Source organism: Crotalus tigris, unplaced genomic scaffold (assembly GCF_016545835.1).
Source record: "Crotalus tigris isolate CLP2741 ecotype Arizona unplaced genomic scaffold, ASM1654583v1 scf7180000021401.42387113347:515327, whole genome shotgun sequence".
Taxonomy (NCBI): Eukaryota; Metazoa; Chordata; class Lepidosauria; order Squamata; family Viperidae; genus Crotalus; species Crotalus tigris.
The window spans coordinates 151710-166510 of NW_024098493.1; the positions used below are offsets into that span (position 1 = coordinate 151710).

Here is a 14801-nt window from a genome sequence, read left to right on the forward strand (position 1 = left end):
AAGCAACTGGCTGGGGAATTCTGGAAGCTGAAGCCCACCCCTCTTTTGCACGAAAATCCTGAAGAATTTCACAAGAAGGATGGTGCAAATGGGGAGGAATTCACCAGCTGTAAGGAAATTCTGGGAGTTAATAATAATAATAATAATAATAATAATAATAGTAATAGTAGTAGTAGTAGTAGTAGTAGTAGTAGTAAAGTTGGAAGGGCCTTGGAGGTCATCTAGTCCAACCCCCTGCTCAGGCAGGAAACCCTACACCATTTCGGACAAATGGCTGTCCAGTCTCTTCTTAAAAACTTCCAGTGTTGGAGCATTCCCCGCATCTGGAGGCAGGTTGTTCCACTGGTTAATTGTTCTGTCAGGAAGTTTCTCCTTAGTTCTAGGTTGCTTCTCTCCTTGATGAGTTTCCATCCATTGCTTCTTCTCCTGCCTTCAGGGGCTTTGGAGAGTAGCTTGACTCCCTCTTCTTTGGGGCAGTCCCTGAGATACTGGAAGACGGCTATCCTGTCCCCCCTCGTCCTTCTCTTCATTAAACTGGAAGCCCGGCACGCTGACAAATTGGCCCACAATAGACAGCAGCAACCTCAACGAAGTTGTGCAAAAAGGGACAATCCACGCACCAAAGAGGGGACAAAAAGACCCGAAACACCAGCAACACCAACTCCTCGTCAGCAATCAGTGCCGGGATGAGCAGCGATTAACTCCAAGATTAACCTCAGAGCAACAATCAAGACATTAACGATACGCCAATCAAGGACATGCCGGACAAGCTAATAGTAAACAGCCCAACCAAAGATCACCAAGACAACTTCCAGAGTATAAACTGAGAACAGAGCCCACTCCCTAATTGCACTGATGGTGTTCCCTAGTAGGGTCTGCAAGAAAACCACCACACTCAGACAGCACCAAAGATGCCACAGTCTTCCACATCATCATCATCCTCGTCGTCCTCACACACCATCCCCTTCTAGCACTGATGATGTTCCAGAGTCACCCAGCCAGCTTTCATGACTAAGGCAGGACTAGAACTCACCGTCTGCTGGTGATTGGCCCAAAGTCACCCAGCTGGCTTTCATGCCTAAGGCGGGACTAGAACTCTCCGTCTCCTGGTGACTGGCTCAAAGTCACCCAGTTGAGTTTGTGTCTAAGGCAGGACTAGAACTCACCATCTCCTGGTGATTGGCCCAAAGTCACCCAGCTGGCTATTATGTCTAAGGCAGGACTAGAACTCCCCATTGCCCACTTTCTAGTTTGTGTTTTAACCCCAAACCAGGCTCCTTCTTTACAACCTTTTTCCCAGCCAGCTTCTGAAAAGAAAACACATTGGGAGAGGCTGGATTCATTTAACCGCCATGTGATTTCCCTTAACAACTGCGTGCTTCGCTTAACAGCCATGCAAATAGCTCGTAAGATTGGATGTGACTCACTTAACAACGGCCTTAAAGCTTCTGGCCTCAATTGTGTCCATAGGCCTAGGCCAGGGGTAGGCAACCTTGGCTCTTTTATGACTTGTGGACCAACTCCCAGAATTCCGGAGCCAGCATGGCTCAGCTTGGAAACCTCTCTCTTTCCCCCTCAGCACAGCTGGCTGAGGAATTCTGGGAGTTGAAGTCCACGAGTCGTGAAGGGTGCCATAGTTCCCCCATGCTGGCTCAGGAATTCTGGGAGTTGAAGTCCATAAATCATGAAGGGGCCATAGTTCCCCCACGCTGGCTCAGGAATTCTGGGAGTTGAAGTCCACGAGTCATGAAGGGGCTATAGTTCCCCCATGCTGGCTGAGGAATTCTGGGAGTTGAAGTCCACAAATCATGAAGGGGCCCTAGTTCCCCCACGCTGGCTGAGGAATTCTGGGAGTGAAGTCCACGAGTCATGAAGGGGCTATTGTTCCCCCATGGTGTCTCAGGAATTCTGGGAGTTGAAGTCCGTGAGTCATAAAAGAACCAAGTTTGCCTACCCCTGGGCTAGGAGTAGCTGTCTAAAGAGCAACACAGCCCTTCTGTCCTTCTCCAAGGTCCGTCCTTGGGCCAGGGACGCCTTTGAACCCTCTGGTCCTCTGCAAGTCAGCCAAACCTTTTTTTTTTTTTTGCACCAGTTTTAAATTTGCATTAAAAAAAAAAAAACACAGGAAAATAAACCTCACTATAAAAGGCTTGAGAAGCCTTTGGCAAAGCCGGGGGTCCAAATCCAGGACATATTAGGAAAAATTCCCAACCTCATTGTTTCACAGCAAAGAAATCTGCCCGGCTTTGGGATTTTGAAGCAGGAGGCTTGAAAGGAACTGTGACTTGCGAATCACCCAGCGGGCTGGACTGGATGATCTCTAGAGACCCTTCCAGGTTCTCCTGAGTTTCTACACTGGTTAAAAAAAATCAAATAAATCTTGTCCATCGGAAGGGAGGGGCCCGTCAGCACAAATCCAATCGTAAGATCTTGCAAAAGGAAAACTGGGATTCCACCTTTTTACATGTAGGGTTTCCTGCCTGAGCAGGGGGTTGGACTAGATGACCTCCAAGGTCCCTTCCAACTTTATTGTTATTATTTATTATTATATATTGATTTGATTTTTATCCTGCCTTATACAACCAGTCCTCAACCTGTGGCCCCAAATTTCCGTTGCTAAGTGAGACATTAAGTCAGTTTTGCCCCATTTTAACAACCTCTCTTGCACCGTTGGTAAGTGAATTGCTGCAGGTAGTAAGTTAACTTGGTTTCCCCATTGACTTTGCTTGGCCTGAGACAGTTGCACAGTGTCCGAATTTTGATCATGTGACCACAGGAATTGCAGCAGTGTGAAAAACCATCATAAGTCACTTTTTTCAGTACTGTAACTTTGAACAGTCACTAAACAAACTGTGGTTAAGTTGAGGCCTACCTGTACACGAAAGCTGGCTGGGTGACTTTGGACCAATCACCAGGAGACAGTGTGTTCTGGTCCCGCCTTAGGCACGAAAGCTGGTTGGGTGACTTTGGACCAATCACCAGGAGAGGGGGAGTTCTAGTCCTGCCTTTGGCATAAAACCTGGCTAGCTGACTTTGGACCAATCACCAGGAGATGGTGAGTTCTAGTCCCGCCTTAGGCATGAAAGCTGGCTGGGTGACTCTGGGCCAATCACCAGGAGACAGTGAGTTCTAGTCCCGCCTTAGGTATGAAAGCCAACTAGGTGACTTTGGGCCAATCACCAGGAGACAGTGAGTTCTAGTCCCGCCTAAGGCATGAAAGCTGGCTGGGTGACTCTGGGCCAATCACCAGGAGACAGTGAGTTCTAGTCCCGCCTTAGGTATGAAAGCCAACTAGGTGACTTTGGGCCAATCACCAGGAGACAGTGAGTTCTAGTCCCGCCTAAGGCATGAAAGCTGTCTGGGTGACTCTGGACCAATCACCAGGAGACAGTGTGTTCTGGTCCCGCCTTAGGCACGAAAGCCGGTTGGGTGACTTTGGGCCAATCACCAGGACATGGTCAATTCTAGTCCCGCCTTTGGCATGAAACCTGGCTGGGTGACTTTGGGCCAATCACCAGGAGACGGTGAGTTCTAGTCCCGCCTTAGGCATGTTCGCACCTTGAATTATTTATAAAGAAACAGAGGCGACATAAAAACCTAACAAAATAAATAAAAGTGCATAAATAACCTGGCTGGAGAAATTCCACGGGCAAAAATGGGAACAAGGACGAGAATCCTTCATTTTGTTCCAAAACCCTTAAAAGGAAGGAAAGCTAAAGGCCCTTGTAGGAAATGAACACCTCATTGTGAGACCTGGCTTCTCCTGCCTGTTGCGGCTACACAACACAGCTCACCCAGTTGTCAAATTTATGCATTTTCCAGGTTGGCACCAAGGCTAGACTCTCCATCCAGCCAAGTGGCTGTATTCACACAACCGATTAAGCCACCAAGGAACTAAACCAGGGTTCCTGATCCAAGTTTAGCAGGAGTGAAAGCAAACACTACGTCTTCTCCCACGCTGGTGTGAACACAACCACTGTGATACCACATGCATTGCGTCCCTGCCCAGGTTACGTAAAGTCACCAGTCCTTCCAGCTAAAAAAGAGAGAGAGATTCCTCTAAAACAGTCACAAAAGCATTGCAAGCAACTCTTTGGGGGATCACTGGCAACTGCACAATGCAATTTGTTATTCAAGTCAAGCCTGAGCAGCTGACTTTGCACATGCTTTTTATGCGCTCCAAAGATGCTTTTTTTCCAAAAGCCAATTGCACTCGTTTGTTACTGCCTCTTAATCCAATGACGAGAAGACCAGGGGTAAAAGGATAGCAGCCTTGCAATATTTGAGGGGCTGCCATAAAGAAGAGGGGGGGTCCACGTCTTCTGCAGAGCACCTGAAGGCAAGACAAGAAGAAACGGATGGGAACTCATCAAGGAGAGAAGCAACTTAGAACTAAGGAGAAACAATTAACCAGTGGAACTACTTGCCACCAGAAGTTGTGGGTGCTCCATCACTGGAGATTTTCAAGAAGGGGCTGGACAGCCATTTGTCTGAAAAGGTAGGGTCTCCTGCTTTGAGCAGGGGGTTGGACTAGAAGACCTTCGATGTCCCTTCCAACTGTGTTATTCTATTCTATTCTTTTCTGTTCTGTTCTATTCTTTATTCTATTCTAATTTCTCTATTCTATTTTATTCCATTCCATTCCATTCTACTCTAGTCTATTCTATCCTCCATTCCTTCTGTTCTGTTCTTTATTGTATTCTATTCTAATTTCTCTATTCTTTTCTAATTTCTCTATTCCATTCCATTCCATTCTATTCTCAATTCCTTCTATTCTGTTCTGTTCTGTTCTATTCTTTATTCTATTCTATTCTATTCTATTCTATTCTAATTTCTCTATTCTATTCCATTCCATTCCATTCTATTCATTTTTTCTATTCTATTCTATTCTATTCTATTCTATTCTATTCTATTCTATTCTATTCTATTCTATTCTATTCTATTCTATTCATTTTTTCTATTCTATTCTATTCCAGTCTAGTCTAGTCTAGTCTATTCAATAAATAAATAAATTTGCCCAAATAAATTCGTCCTGATCTGAATGCACATCAGGAGATTGGAGCTGCCAGTCTCGGATCCCACTTTGTACTCTCAGTGGCACCAGCCTCCCTCAGTCTGAAGAGTCATAACTGATGCCAGGTTTCCTTTTGCCTTTCATAGTTTTTTTTTTTCCATTTGAAGTCACAGCTCTCTCTCCCCCACTCGGATGAAAACATTGTCTGGCTATGCGGCCTGTCAGATCCTGGAAAGAAGTTGTGGGTACTTCAACACTGGAGGTTTTCAAGAAGAGACCCAGACAATTTGACTGAATTGGCATAGGGTTTCCTGCTTGAGCAGGGGGCTGGACTAGAAGACCTCTGAGGTCCCTTCCAGCTCTGCTCCTATTCTATTCGATTCTACTCTACTCTACTCTACTCTACTCTACTCTACTCTATTCCTGTTTTTATTTATTCCTTAATCTATTCTATTCTATTCTATTCTGTTCTGTTCTATTCTATTCTACTCTACTCTACTCTATTCTATTCCTGTTTGTATTTATTCCTTATTCTATTCTATTCTATTCTATTCTATTCTATTCTATTCTATTCTATTCTATTCTATTCTATTCCATTCCATTCCATTCCATTCCATATCTATTCTATTCTATTCTATTCTATTCTACTCTACTCTACTCTACTCTACTCTATTCTATATTCCAAGCAACCTGAAATTAAGGAGAAACTTCCTGACAGTGAGGATAATTAACCAGCGGAACTGCTTGCCTCCAGAAATCGTGGGCGCTCCATCACTGGAGGTTTTTAAAAAGAGACTGGACAGTCGCTTGTCTGGAATGGTATAGGGTTTCCTGCCTGAGCGAGGGGCTGGACTAGAAGACCTCCAAGGTCCCTTCCAGCTCTGGTATTCTATATTCCGGAACTAAGGAGAAAATTTCGGACTGTGAGGACAATTAAATAATGAAAGAACTTGCCTCCAGAAATCGTGGGCGCTCCCTCACTGGAGGTTTTTAAGAAGAGACTAAAAAGACCAAAAAGGCCAACACAGTGCAGGACTGCATTAACAGAGGGAGAGAATCAAGATCACGTGAAATACTAATACCACTCTTCAATGCCTTGGTAAGGCCACACTTGGAATCCTGCATCCAGTTTTGGTCACAACGATGTAAAAAAGATGTTGAGACTCTAGAAAGAGTACAGAGAAGAGCAACAAAGATGATTAGGGGACTGGAGGCTAAAGCATATAAGGAACGGTTGCTAGAATTGGGGATGTCTAGTTTAACGAAGAGAAGGACAAGGGGGGACATGATAGCAGTGTTCCAATATCTCAAGGGCTGCCATAAAGAAGAGGGAATTAAGCTGTTTTCCAAAGCACCTGAAGGCAGGACAAGAAGCAACGGGTGGCAACTAATCAAGGAGATAAGCAACCTGGAACTAAGGAGAAACTTCCTGACAGAACAATTAACCAGTGGAACAACCTGCCTCCAGAAGCAGTGAATGCTCCAACACTGGAAGTTTTTAAGAAGAGACTGGACAGCCATTTGTCCGAAATGGTGTAGGGTTTCCTGCCCGAGCAGGGGGTTGGACTAGATGACCTCCAAGGTCCCTTCCAACTTTACTACTATTATTATTACAGTCACTTGTCTGGAATGGTATATAGGTTCTCCTGCTTGAGCAGGGGGCTGGACTAGAAGACCTCCGGAGTCCCTTCCAGCTCTGTTATTCTGTTCAAATGGCCAGGGAGGGAATCCGCAGCCCGTCACGAATGCCGAGCGTATGCTGACACAGCCGGAGCTACGCAAGTGTGCAAAGCGAGCGACAAGCTTTTGGGAAAGCTCCATATTAGGGCATCCAGCCTTGCCGGAGAAAAACTTCCCGGTGTAAAATGAAGCAATCAGGTTCCAAGGATTCCAATCCTCTCCCTCCAAGGCCTTTTGCGAGTGTGTGTTGCACACATATGGGAAAACTGTGTGTGTGTGTGTGTGTGTGTGTGTGTGTGTGTGTGTCTGCCCTTGGAAGGGAGGGGTCTGGATGCGTCCTGTCCTTGGACCTGGCCTACAGTTAGTTCTCGATTTACGACATTGCGCTTAATGACCAATCCATTACAACAGCACGGAAAAAAGTGACCGGTGACCGTTTTTCACACTTATGACTGTTGCAGTGATTTACATTTCGGATGCTGGGCAACTGGCTCGTATTTACGACGGTCGCAGCGTCTCCCGGGATGGGGGTCACGTGATCCCCTTTTGCGATCTTCTGAAAGCAAAGCCAGCGGGGAAAGCCGGATGCACTTAACGAGCCCTGTTGCTCACTTAACAACTGCAATGATTCACTTAAGGACAAGGGCAAGAAAAGTCATCAAATGGGGGCAAAATTTAGTCAACAAGCGTCTCACTCAGCAACATAAATTTTGAGCTCAGCTGCGGTCGTAAGGCGAAGACGAGCTGCCATAAGAATAAGCACTTGAAGCCCGCCGGCATTGACAACATCAGCATCGGTCAATTGCAAAAGGCAGCTGGGCTCAGAATAGCTGACATCCTGGGATGAAACTTTTTCTATTGTTGGACAAGAATATCTGCCTGTCCAAGATCTTGGGAAGGTGAGAGGGACCTCGGAGTCCTAGTGGACGATCACTTGACCATGAGCCAGCCGTATGCGGCAGCAGCCAAAAAAGCTAACACAATCCTGGGTTGCATAAACAGAGGCATAGAATGAAGATCATGTGAAGTATTAGCACTGCTTTATAAAGCCTTAGTAAAAGCCACACCTGGAATACTGCAGCCAATTTTGGTCACCCTATCACAAAAAGGATGTCGAGAGTTTGGAAAAAATTCAGAGAAGAGCAACTAAGATGATCCAAGGCCTGGAGGCTGAAACATACAAAGAACGGCTGCGGGACTTGGGTTTGGCTAGTTTAAAGAAAAGAATAGGGGAGACATGATAGCAGTTTTTCAGTATTTGAGGGGCTGCCCCAAAGAAGAAGAGGGGGTCAGGTTGTTCACCAAAGCACAAGAGGGAAGGACGAGAAATAATGGTTGGAAACTGACCAAAGAGAGAAGCAACCTGGAATTAAGGAGAAACTTCCTGACAGTGAGGACAATTAACCAGTGGAACAACTTGCCACTAGAAATTGTGGGCGCTCCATTACTGGAGACTTTTAAGAAGTGACTGGACAGCCACTTGTCTGAGACGGTATAGGTTCTCCTGCTTGAGCTGGGGGCTGGACTAGAAGACCTCCAATGGTCCCTTCCAGCTCTATTCTGATTGATTGATTGAGGACTATCAGTATGCATCAACACACACACACTGCGTCTTTTCAGCACACCTGAATTCCTAGCATCGGTTTGCATCCAAAATCCACTCCCCCCCCCATCCCGGCTCTCCCAGTTTGCTCTGGTTTCCGTTTCCGTTTACAAGAGGAAGGGAGCAAACCAGGTCAAAAGACAAACAAAAAACAATCCAACATCATGTTCTAAAATCCATCAACCGCAAAGAGGCCAAGATTTTTCCGGGCAGCTAAACCAAGATGCGTTTGGCCTGCCACCTCCTCTCTTTTTCCTGTTCAGCAGGCTTTGCAAGTTATTATTTTTTTCCCCTCTCGTTTTGTGTTTTGATGGAGATTTAAAATACAGTGAAAATAAAGATGTTTTTAAAAGGAGGGGAGGAGTGTAGAATGAAAAAAAGAGGAAAGAAAAAAACAACAACACAAAACATGCTGACTTCCCCGTCTTTCCAGAACAAGGGCATTCATTTAGTGACCGTAACTGAGAAAAGTGGCTTAGGTCTGGTCCTCACACTTATAACCGGCAACGTTCCTCAAGGTCACGGGTTCAAAATGTAAGGCGCTTGGCCACTGGGGTGTATTTATGACGGTTTCAGCCTTCCAGAGTGATGTGACCGTCATTTGGCTTCCACTATAAAGCAAGACTTAAAACAGGGATCTTCAAACTAGGCCCTTTTATGACTTGTGGACTTCAACTCCCAGAATTCCTCAGCCAGGCATGCTGGCTGAGGAATTCTGGGAGTTGAAGTCCGCAAATCATGAAGGGGCCATAATTCCCCCATGCTGCCTGAGGAATTCTGGGAGTTGAAGTCCACAAGTCATGAAGGAGCCGTAGTTCCCCCATGCTGGCTGCGGAATTCTGGGAGTTGAAGTCCACAAGTCATGAAGGGGCTGTAGTTCCCCCATGCTGGCTGGGGAATTCTGGGAGTTGAAGTCCACCAGTCATGAAGGGGCCAGTTTCCCCATGCTGGCTGAGGAATTCTGGGAGTTGAAGTCCGCGAGTCATGAAGGGGCCACAGTTCCCCCATGCTGGCTGAGGAATTCTGGGAGTTGAAGTCCACAAGTCATGAACGGGCCATAGTTCCCCCATGCTGCCTGAGGAATTCTGGGAGTTGAAGTCCGCGAGTCATGAAGGGGCCACAATTCCCCCATCCTGGCTAAGGAATTCTGGGAGTTGAAGTCCGCGAGTCATGAAGGGGCTGTAGTTCCCCCATGCTGGCTGGGGAATTCTGGGAGTTGAAGTCCACAAGTCATGAAGGGGCCAATTTTGAAGACCCCTGACTTAAAACAACCCCGTCAAAAACAGTCATAAAATTCGACGTGACTCATTTAACAACTGTTTTGTTTAGCAACGGAAATTCTGCCTCCCCCCCCCCAATAGTGCTCATGTAAACCAAGGACTGCTAGTATGCAGACATAAATTTAGGTTAGCTTTAACCTTAGTTTTCTGAACAGGTTTGGGAATCAGGCCAAGCATTTTGTGTGAATGCAACCACATCAGACGCAATTTTCCCATCCGGATTCCTTCCACATGGGGTGCCCGTCTCAATTCTAGGGGTAGAATCCGGGTCTTCTGAAATTTGGAGGGGGGGGGTGAGGAGGTAGGAAACTATCAAGCCAGCATTGGGGATCAGGATTCTGCCCCCCCCCCCTTATTAAGTTCCCACTCTTGGCTGGAACATGCCCAAATCGTGTGTGGCCTGAATTAAACATGTTGGTAGGTGGGTGGATAAACATGTACAGATCATCCTCGATTTACAACAGTTCGTTTAGTGACCGTTCGTAGTTACGACAACACTGAAAGTTTTTCCACACTTACGACCGTTGCACCATCCCCCTACAATCCCGTGATCAACATTCAGACGCTGGGTGGCTGACTCATATTTATGACGGTTGCAGTATCCCGGGGATGTGTGTGTGTCACGTGATCCCCTTCTGACAAGCAAAGTCAGTGAGGAAGGTGGATTCACTTAACAGCTGCGTGACTCACTTAACAACTGCAGGGATTCACTTAACAAACAAGGTCGTAAAACGGGGCAAAATTCACTTCACCAATTTCTCCACTCAGCAACAGAGAGTTTGGGCTCAACTATGATCATAAGTCGAGGACAACCTGTATATAGGCAGCTGGGTGGGTGGTTAGATAAGTGCGTGGGTGGGGAGGTAGACAGCTGGGTTGGTAAGTAGGTAGGTTCGGAGGGCAGGTAGGTAGGCAGGCAAGTGGGTGGGTGAATAGGTAGGGAGCTAGGAAAGTGGATGGGCAGGTAAGTAGATAGGCAGGCAGGCAGATGGGCAGGTAAGTAGGTAGGCAGGTGGGCAGGTAACTAGATAGGCAGGTGGGCAGATGGGCAGGTAAGTAGGCAGATGGGCAGGTAAGTAGATAGGCAGGTGGGTGGGTGAATAGGTAGGGAGCTAGGAAAGTGGATGGGCAGATAAGTAGATAGGCAGGCAGGCAGATGGGCAGGTAAGTAGGTAGGCAGGTGGGCAAGTAACTAGATAGGCAGGTGGGCAGGTAAGTAGGCAAGTAGGCAGATGGGCAGGTAAGTAGATAGGCAGGTGGGTGGGTGAATAGGTAGGGAGCTAGGCAAGTGGGTGGGCAGGTAGGTGAGTGGATAGGTTGGCAAGTAGCTGGGTAGGTAGGCATGTGGGCAGATGGGCAGGTAAGTAGATGAGGGGTAGATAAGTAGCCAGGCAGGCAGGCAGGGGGTCAGCCAGGTAGGTAAGTGGGTGGACAGGTAGTGGGTGGGTGGGTAGGTAAACGAGAGATAGCTTCCAGTCCCTCAACTGCCTTCGCAGGGCGCTAGTCCCCAACGTCTCCCGTTCGCTCCTCCTCCTCCATGCCAAAGGCGTCCGCTCCCTGCCCCAGGCGAAGAAGGGCAGGGCAGCCCCAGCGCTGGGCAGAGCCCTGGGTGGGGTGGGGTCCGCGGGACCCCTCCCCGCCGCTGCGGGGGGGGCGGCCCGAGGGGTGCAGGGGGGAGGGGCGCTCCAGGAGGGCCAGCCCAGCCACCGCCCCCCCCCAAGCGGCGCCCTCCGCCGGCGCTGCAGCCCGGAGCGCCCCCAACCCTCCCCTGTCCCCCCCCACCCCCGCCCCTCCCGGAGCGAGCCGCGAGCCCCCCCTCCCTCCCGCCAATGGCCCCGCCCTCCCCCCCGCCCGCGGAGGGGCTCAGGCCCCGCGCCCCGGTCCGGCTCCGCAGGGCGAGGCTCTGCAACCGGGCGCCCGCCGCTCGCCCGCGCGCCCAGCCGGAGGAGACGCGCCCGTACCTGCGCCGGGCGGAGGCGGCTGCGGGGCCCGGGGAGCCTCGGGCGGCGACGCGGCGGTGTCGGCGGCGGCAGCCGAGGAGGAGGAGCAGCCGGGCGGCGGCGGACGGGAGGGCGCCCGCAGCCTCCGCCCTGCCTCGCCGTCGCTCCGCCCGCGGGAAGGACCTGGGCCGTCCGGAGAAGGGAGCCCGCCGTTTCGGCTCCTCTGCCCCGGACGGCGACTCCGAGCCGGGCCCCGGGGCAGCCTCCGCTGCTCGGCCCGCTTCTGCCACCCATTGCCCGGCCTTTGCGTTGCCCAGGCATGCTGGGAGCGATAGGCTCGGTAGTCACCCCCCCCCGCCCCCGGGAGGCTGGTCTGGAGGGGCGCAGAGCTGCTGTCCTGTCTGCTCCCCAGTTCTATTCGCGGCGCAGCTTTTTGCAGGAATTTCTTCTTTTCTTTTGAAGACGTTTCCCTTCTCCTCCCAGAAGCTTCTTCAGCTCTGACCGAATGGAGGGGAGTGGAAGGTTTTCTATTCCTAGTCGTTTGCAAATGTCTAGTTTGTGTCTAGTTTAATTAAAAGAAGGACGAGGGGTGACATGATAGCACTTTTCCAGTATTTGAGCGGCTGTCACAAAAAAGAGGAGGGGGTCAGCTTATTCTCCAAAGCCCCTGAAGGCAGGACAAGAAGCAACGGATGGAAACTAACCAAGGAGAGAAGCAACCTAGAACTAAGGAGAAACTTCTGACAGTTAGAACAATTAACCAATGGAACAACCTGCCTCCAGAAGCAGTGAATGCTCCAACACCAGAAGTTTTTAAGCCACTTGTCTGAAATAGTCTAGTTCAGTGGTGGCGAACCTATGGCACGGATGCCAGAGGCGGCACTCAGAGCCCTCTCTGTGGGCATGCACGCCGTCACCCCAGTACTAGGCCTTCAGCTGGGTTTTATAAAAACCTTTTCCCTTTAGGCCTCCGCTGCCATGTGCAAAAAAAAAAAAAAAAAAGACTCAGTCAATTTCAACTTCTCGTGGGAAAAAAAAAGATCTTGCAAAGTTGGAATTGATTGATTGAACTTTATAGTCCCACCCAGTCTGCCCTTACTACTCCAGCTACGCCCACCCAATTGGGCAGGCCCAGCCCATAGGACACACCCAGCCAATGGGCCACACCCACCCGGCACTCGATGATGCATAAGTGGGTTTTGGGTTGCATTTTGGGCACTCAGTCTCTAAAAGGTTCACCATCACTGGTGTAGGGTCTCCTGCCTGAGCAGGGGGTTGGACTAGATGACCTCCAAGGTGCCTTCCAACTCTATTATTCTGTTCTGTTCTGTTCTATTCTATTTTTAAGAAAAGACTAGACATTCACCTGTCTGAGACGATATAGGTTCTCCTGCTTGAGCAGGGGGCTGGACTAGAAGACCTCCAAGGTCCCTTCCAGCTTCTATTCTATTCTATTCTATTCTATTCTATTCTATTCTATTCTACAAATAGAAACATAAATATAAAAAATATAAGTACAAGTCCTTCCCTTCCCCACCATCTAGTCAGAGCTGAAGAAGCTTTTTGGATGAGAAGCGAAACGTCTTCAAAGGAAAACCAGAAAGTCCAGTGGCCTCCTGCAGAAAACACCTTTTGGTATCCCTTCCAGTTCTCTGAGAAGAAATCCCATATCTGCAAAAAAAACGGACTGAGGACATTCACACTGACCAGGTCAGCTGAAGTCCTGACATTTGCTGGCACCAACATCGTGCCATCTTGGTTAGTTAATGTTGGTGTCTTCACATCCTGGGCATCTTATTTAGGATGCCCTGCGTTATGTGAATGCAGAAACATGCTAAGTCAGGCATGTCACGGGAATTAGAATAGAGTAACAGACTTGGAAGGGACCTTGGAGGTCTTCTAGTCCAGCCCCCTGCTTGGTTTACGACCACAATCGGGATCAGAACATCCATTCATTAAGCATGAGTCGCATCCAGTCTGACAACCTTTTCCACTGCAGTCATTAAACAGATCAGCACAGTCATTAAAAGAGTCATATGGTTCTTAACGTTCTACCTCTGACGTTGCTCGTCAGAAGGTCACAAAAGGGGATCACGTGACCCCGGGAGACACTGCGGCCGTCATAAATGAGAATCAGTGGCCAATCGTCTGAATTTGGATCACGTGGCCGCGGCGGGTCACTGTAACAGTTGCAAATGCGAGGATTGGTTGTTAAGTCACCTGTTTCAGTGCCGTTGTAACTTCGAATGGCCATTTAAACGAATGGTCCTAGGTTGAGGACTTCCTGTACAGGTATTCCTCAACTTACAACCACAAGGCCAGAATTCATGTTGCTAAGTGAGAAATATACCCCATTTTGGAGGTTTTAGTGCCACGTTTGCTAAGTGAATCACTGCTGTTGACCGGCTTAAAACAGGGAGGCTGTAGCGAGGGGTCTTCAAACTTGGCCCTTTTATGACTTGCGGATTTCAACTCCCATAACTCCTGAGCCAGCATGGGGGAACTATGGCCCCCTCATGACTTGCGGACTTCAACTCCCAGAATTCCTCAGCCAGTGTGGGGGAACTGTGGCCCCTTCGTGACTGGTGGACTTCAACTCCCAGAATTCCTCAGCCAGCATGAGGGAAACTATGGCCCCCTCATGACTTGCAGACTTCAACTCCCAGAATTCCTCAGCCAGTGTGAGGGAACTATGGCCCCTTCATGACTGGTGGACTTCAACTCCCAGAATTCCTCAGCCAGCATGAGGGAAACATGGCCCATTCATGACTTGCGGACTTCAACTCCCAGAATTCCTCAGCCAGCATGAGGGAAACTATGGCCCCTTCATGACTTGCAGACTTCAACTCCCAGAATTCCTCAGCCAGCATGAGAGAAACTATGGACCCTTCATGACTTGTGGACTTCAACTCCCAGAATTCCTCAGCCAGTGTGAGGGAACTATGGCCCCTTCATGACTTGCGGACTTCAACTCCCAGAATTCCTCAGCCAGCATGGGGGAACTATGGCCCCTTCATGACTTGCGGACTTCAATTCCCAGAATTCCTCAGCCAGGCATGCCTGGCTGAGGAATTCTGGGAGTTGAAGTCCGCAAGTCATAAAAGGGCCAAGTTTGAAGACCCCTGGCCTGGAGGCATTCTCTGAGGGGTTGCAAGGGCGACAATTGATCCTAAGTCATTTTTTTCAGCGCCGTCGTAACTTCGAACGGTCACTAAACGAACCACCGTAAGTCGAGGACTATCTGTCTCTCACCATTCCCACTTTTAAAGGCAGAGATGGAAAAG

The 14801-nt window shown here is 48.8% G+C and overlaps 1 protein-coding gene across 3 annotated transcripts in view; it reads right to left on the bottom strand.

The window, feature by feature from the left end:
* The window catches only part of LOC120296641 (WW domain-binding protein 11-like), a 75037-nt gene extending 63193 nt beyond the window's left edge, over positions 1-11844 (bottom strand). For 2 of the 3 annotated variants that reach the window (XM_039318492.1, XM_039318491.1), the window contains exon 1: positions 11539-11844. In XM_039318492.1, the coding sequence (XP_039174426.1) occupies positions 11539-11838 (300 nt within the window). In that variant the 5' untranslated portion in view covers positions 11839-11844. The remainder of the gene's footprint in view (positions 1-11538) is intronic. The other variant, XR_005553546.1, reaches the window with a different exon arrangement.
* Between the last annotated feature and the right edge of the window lie 2957 nt (positions 11845-14801).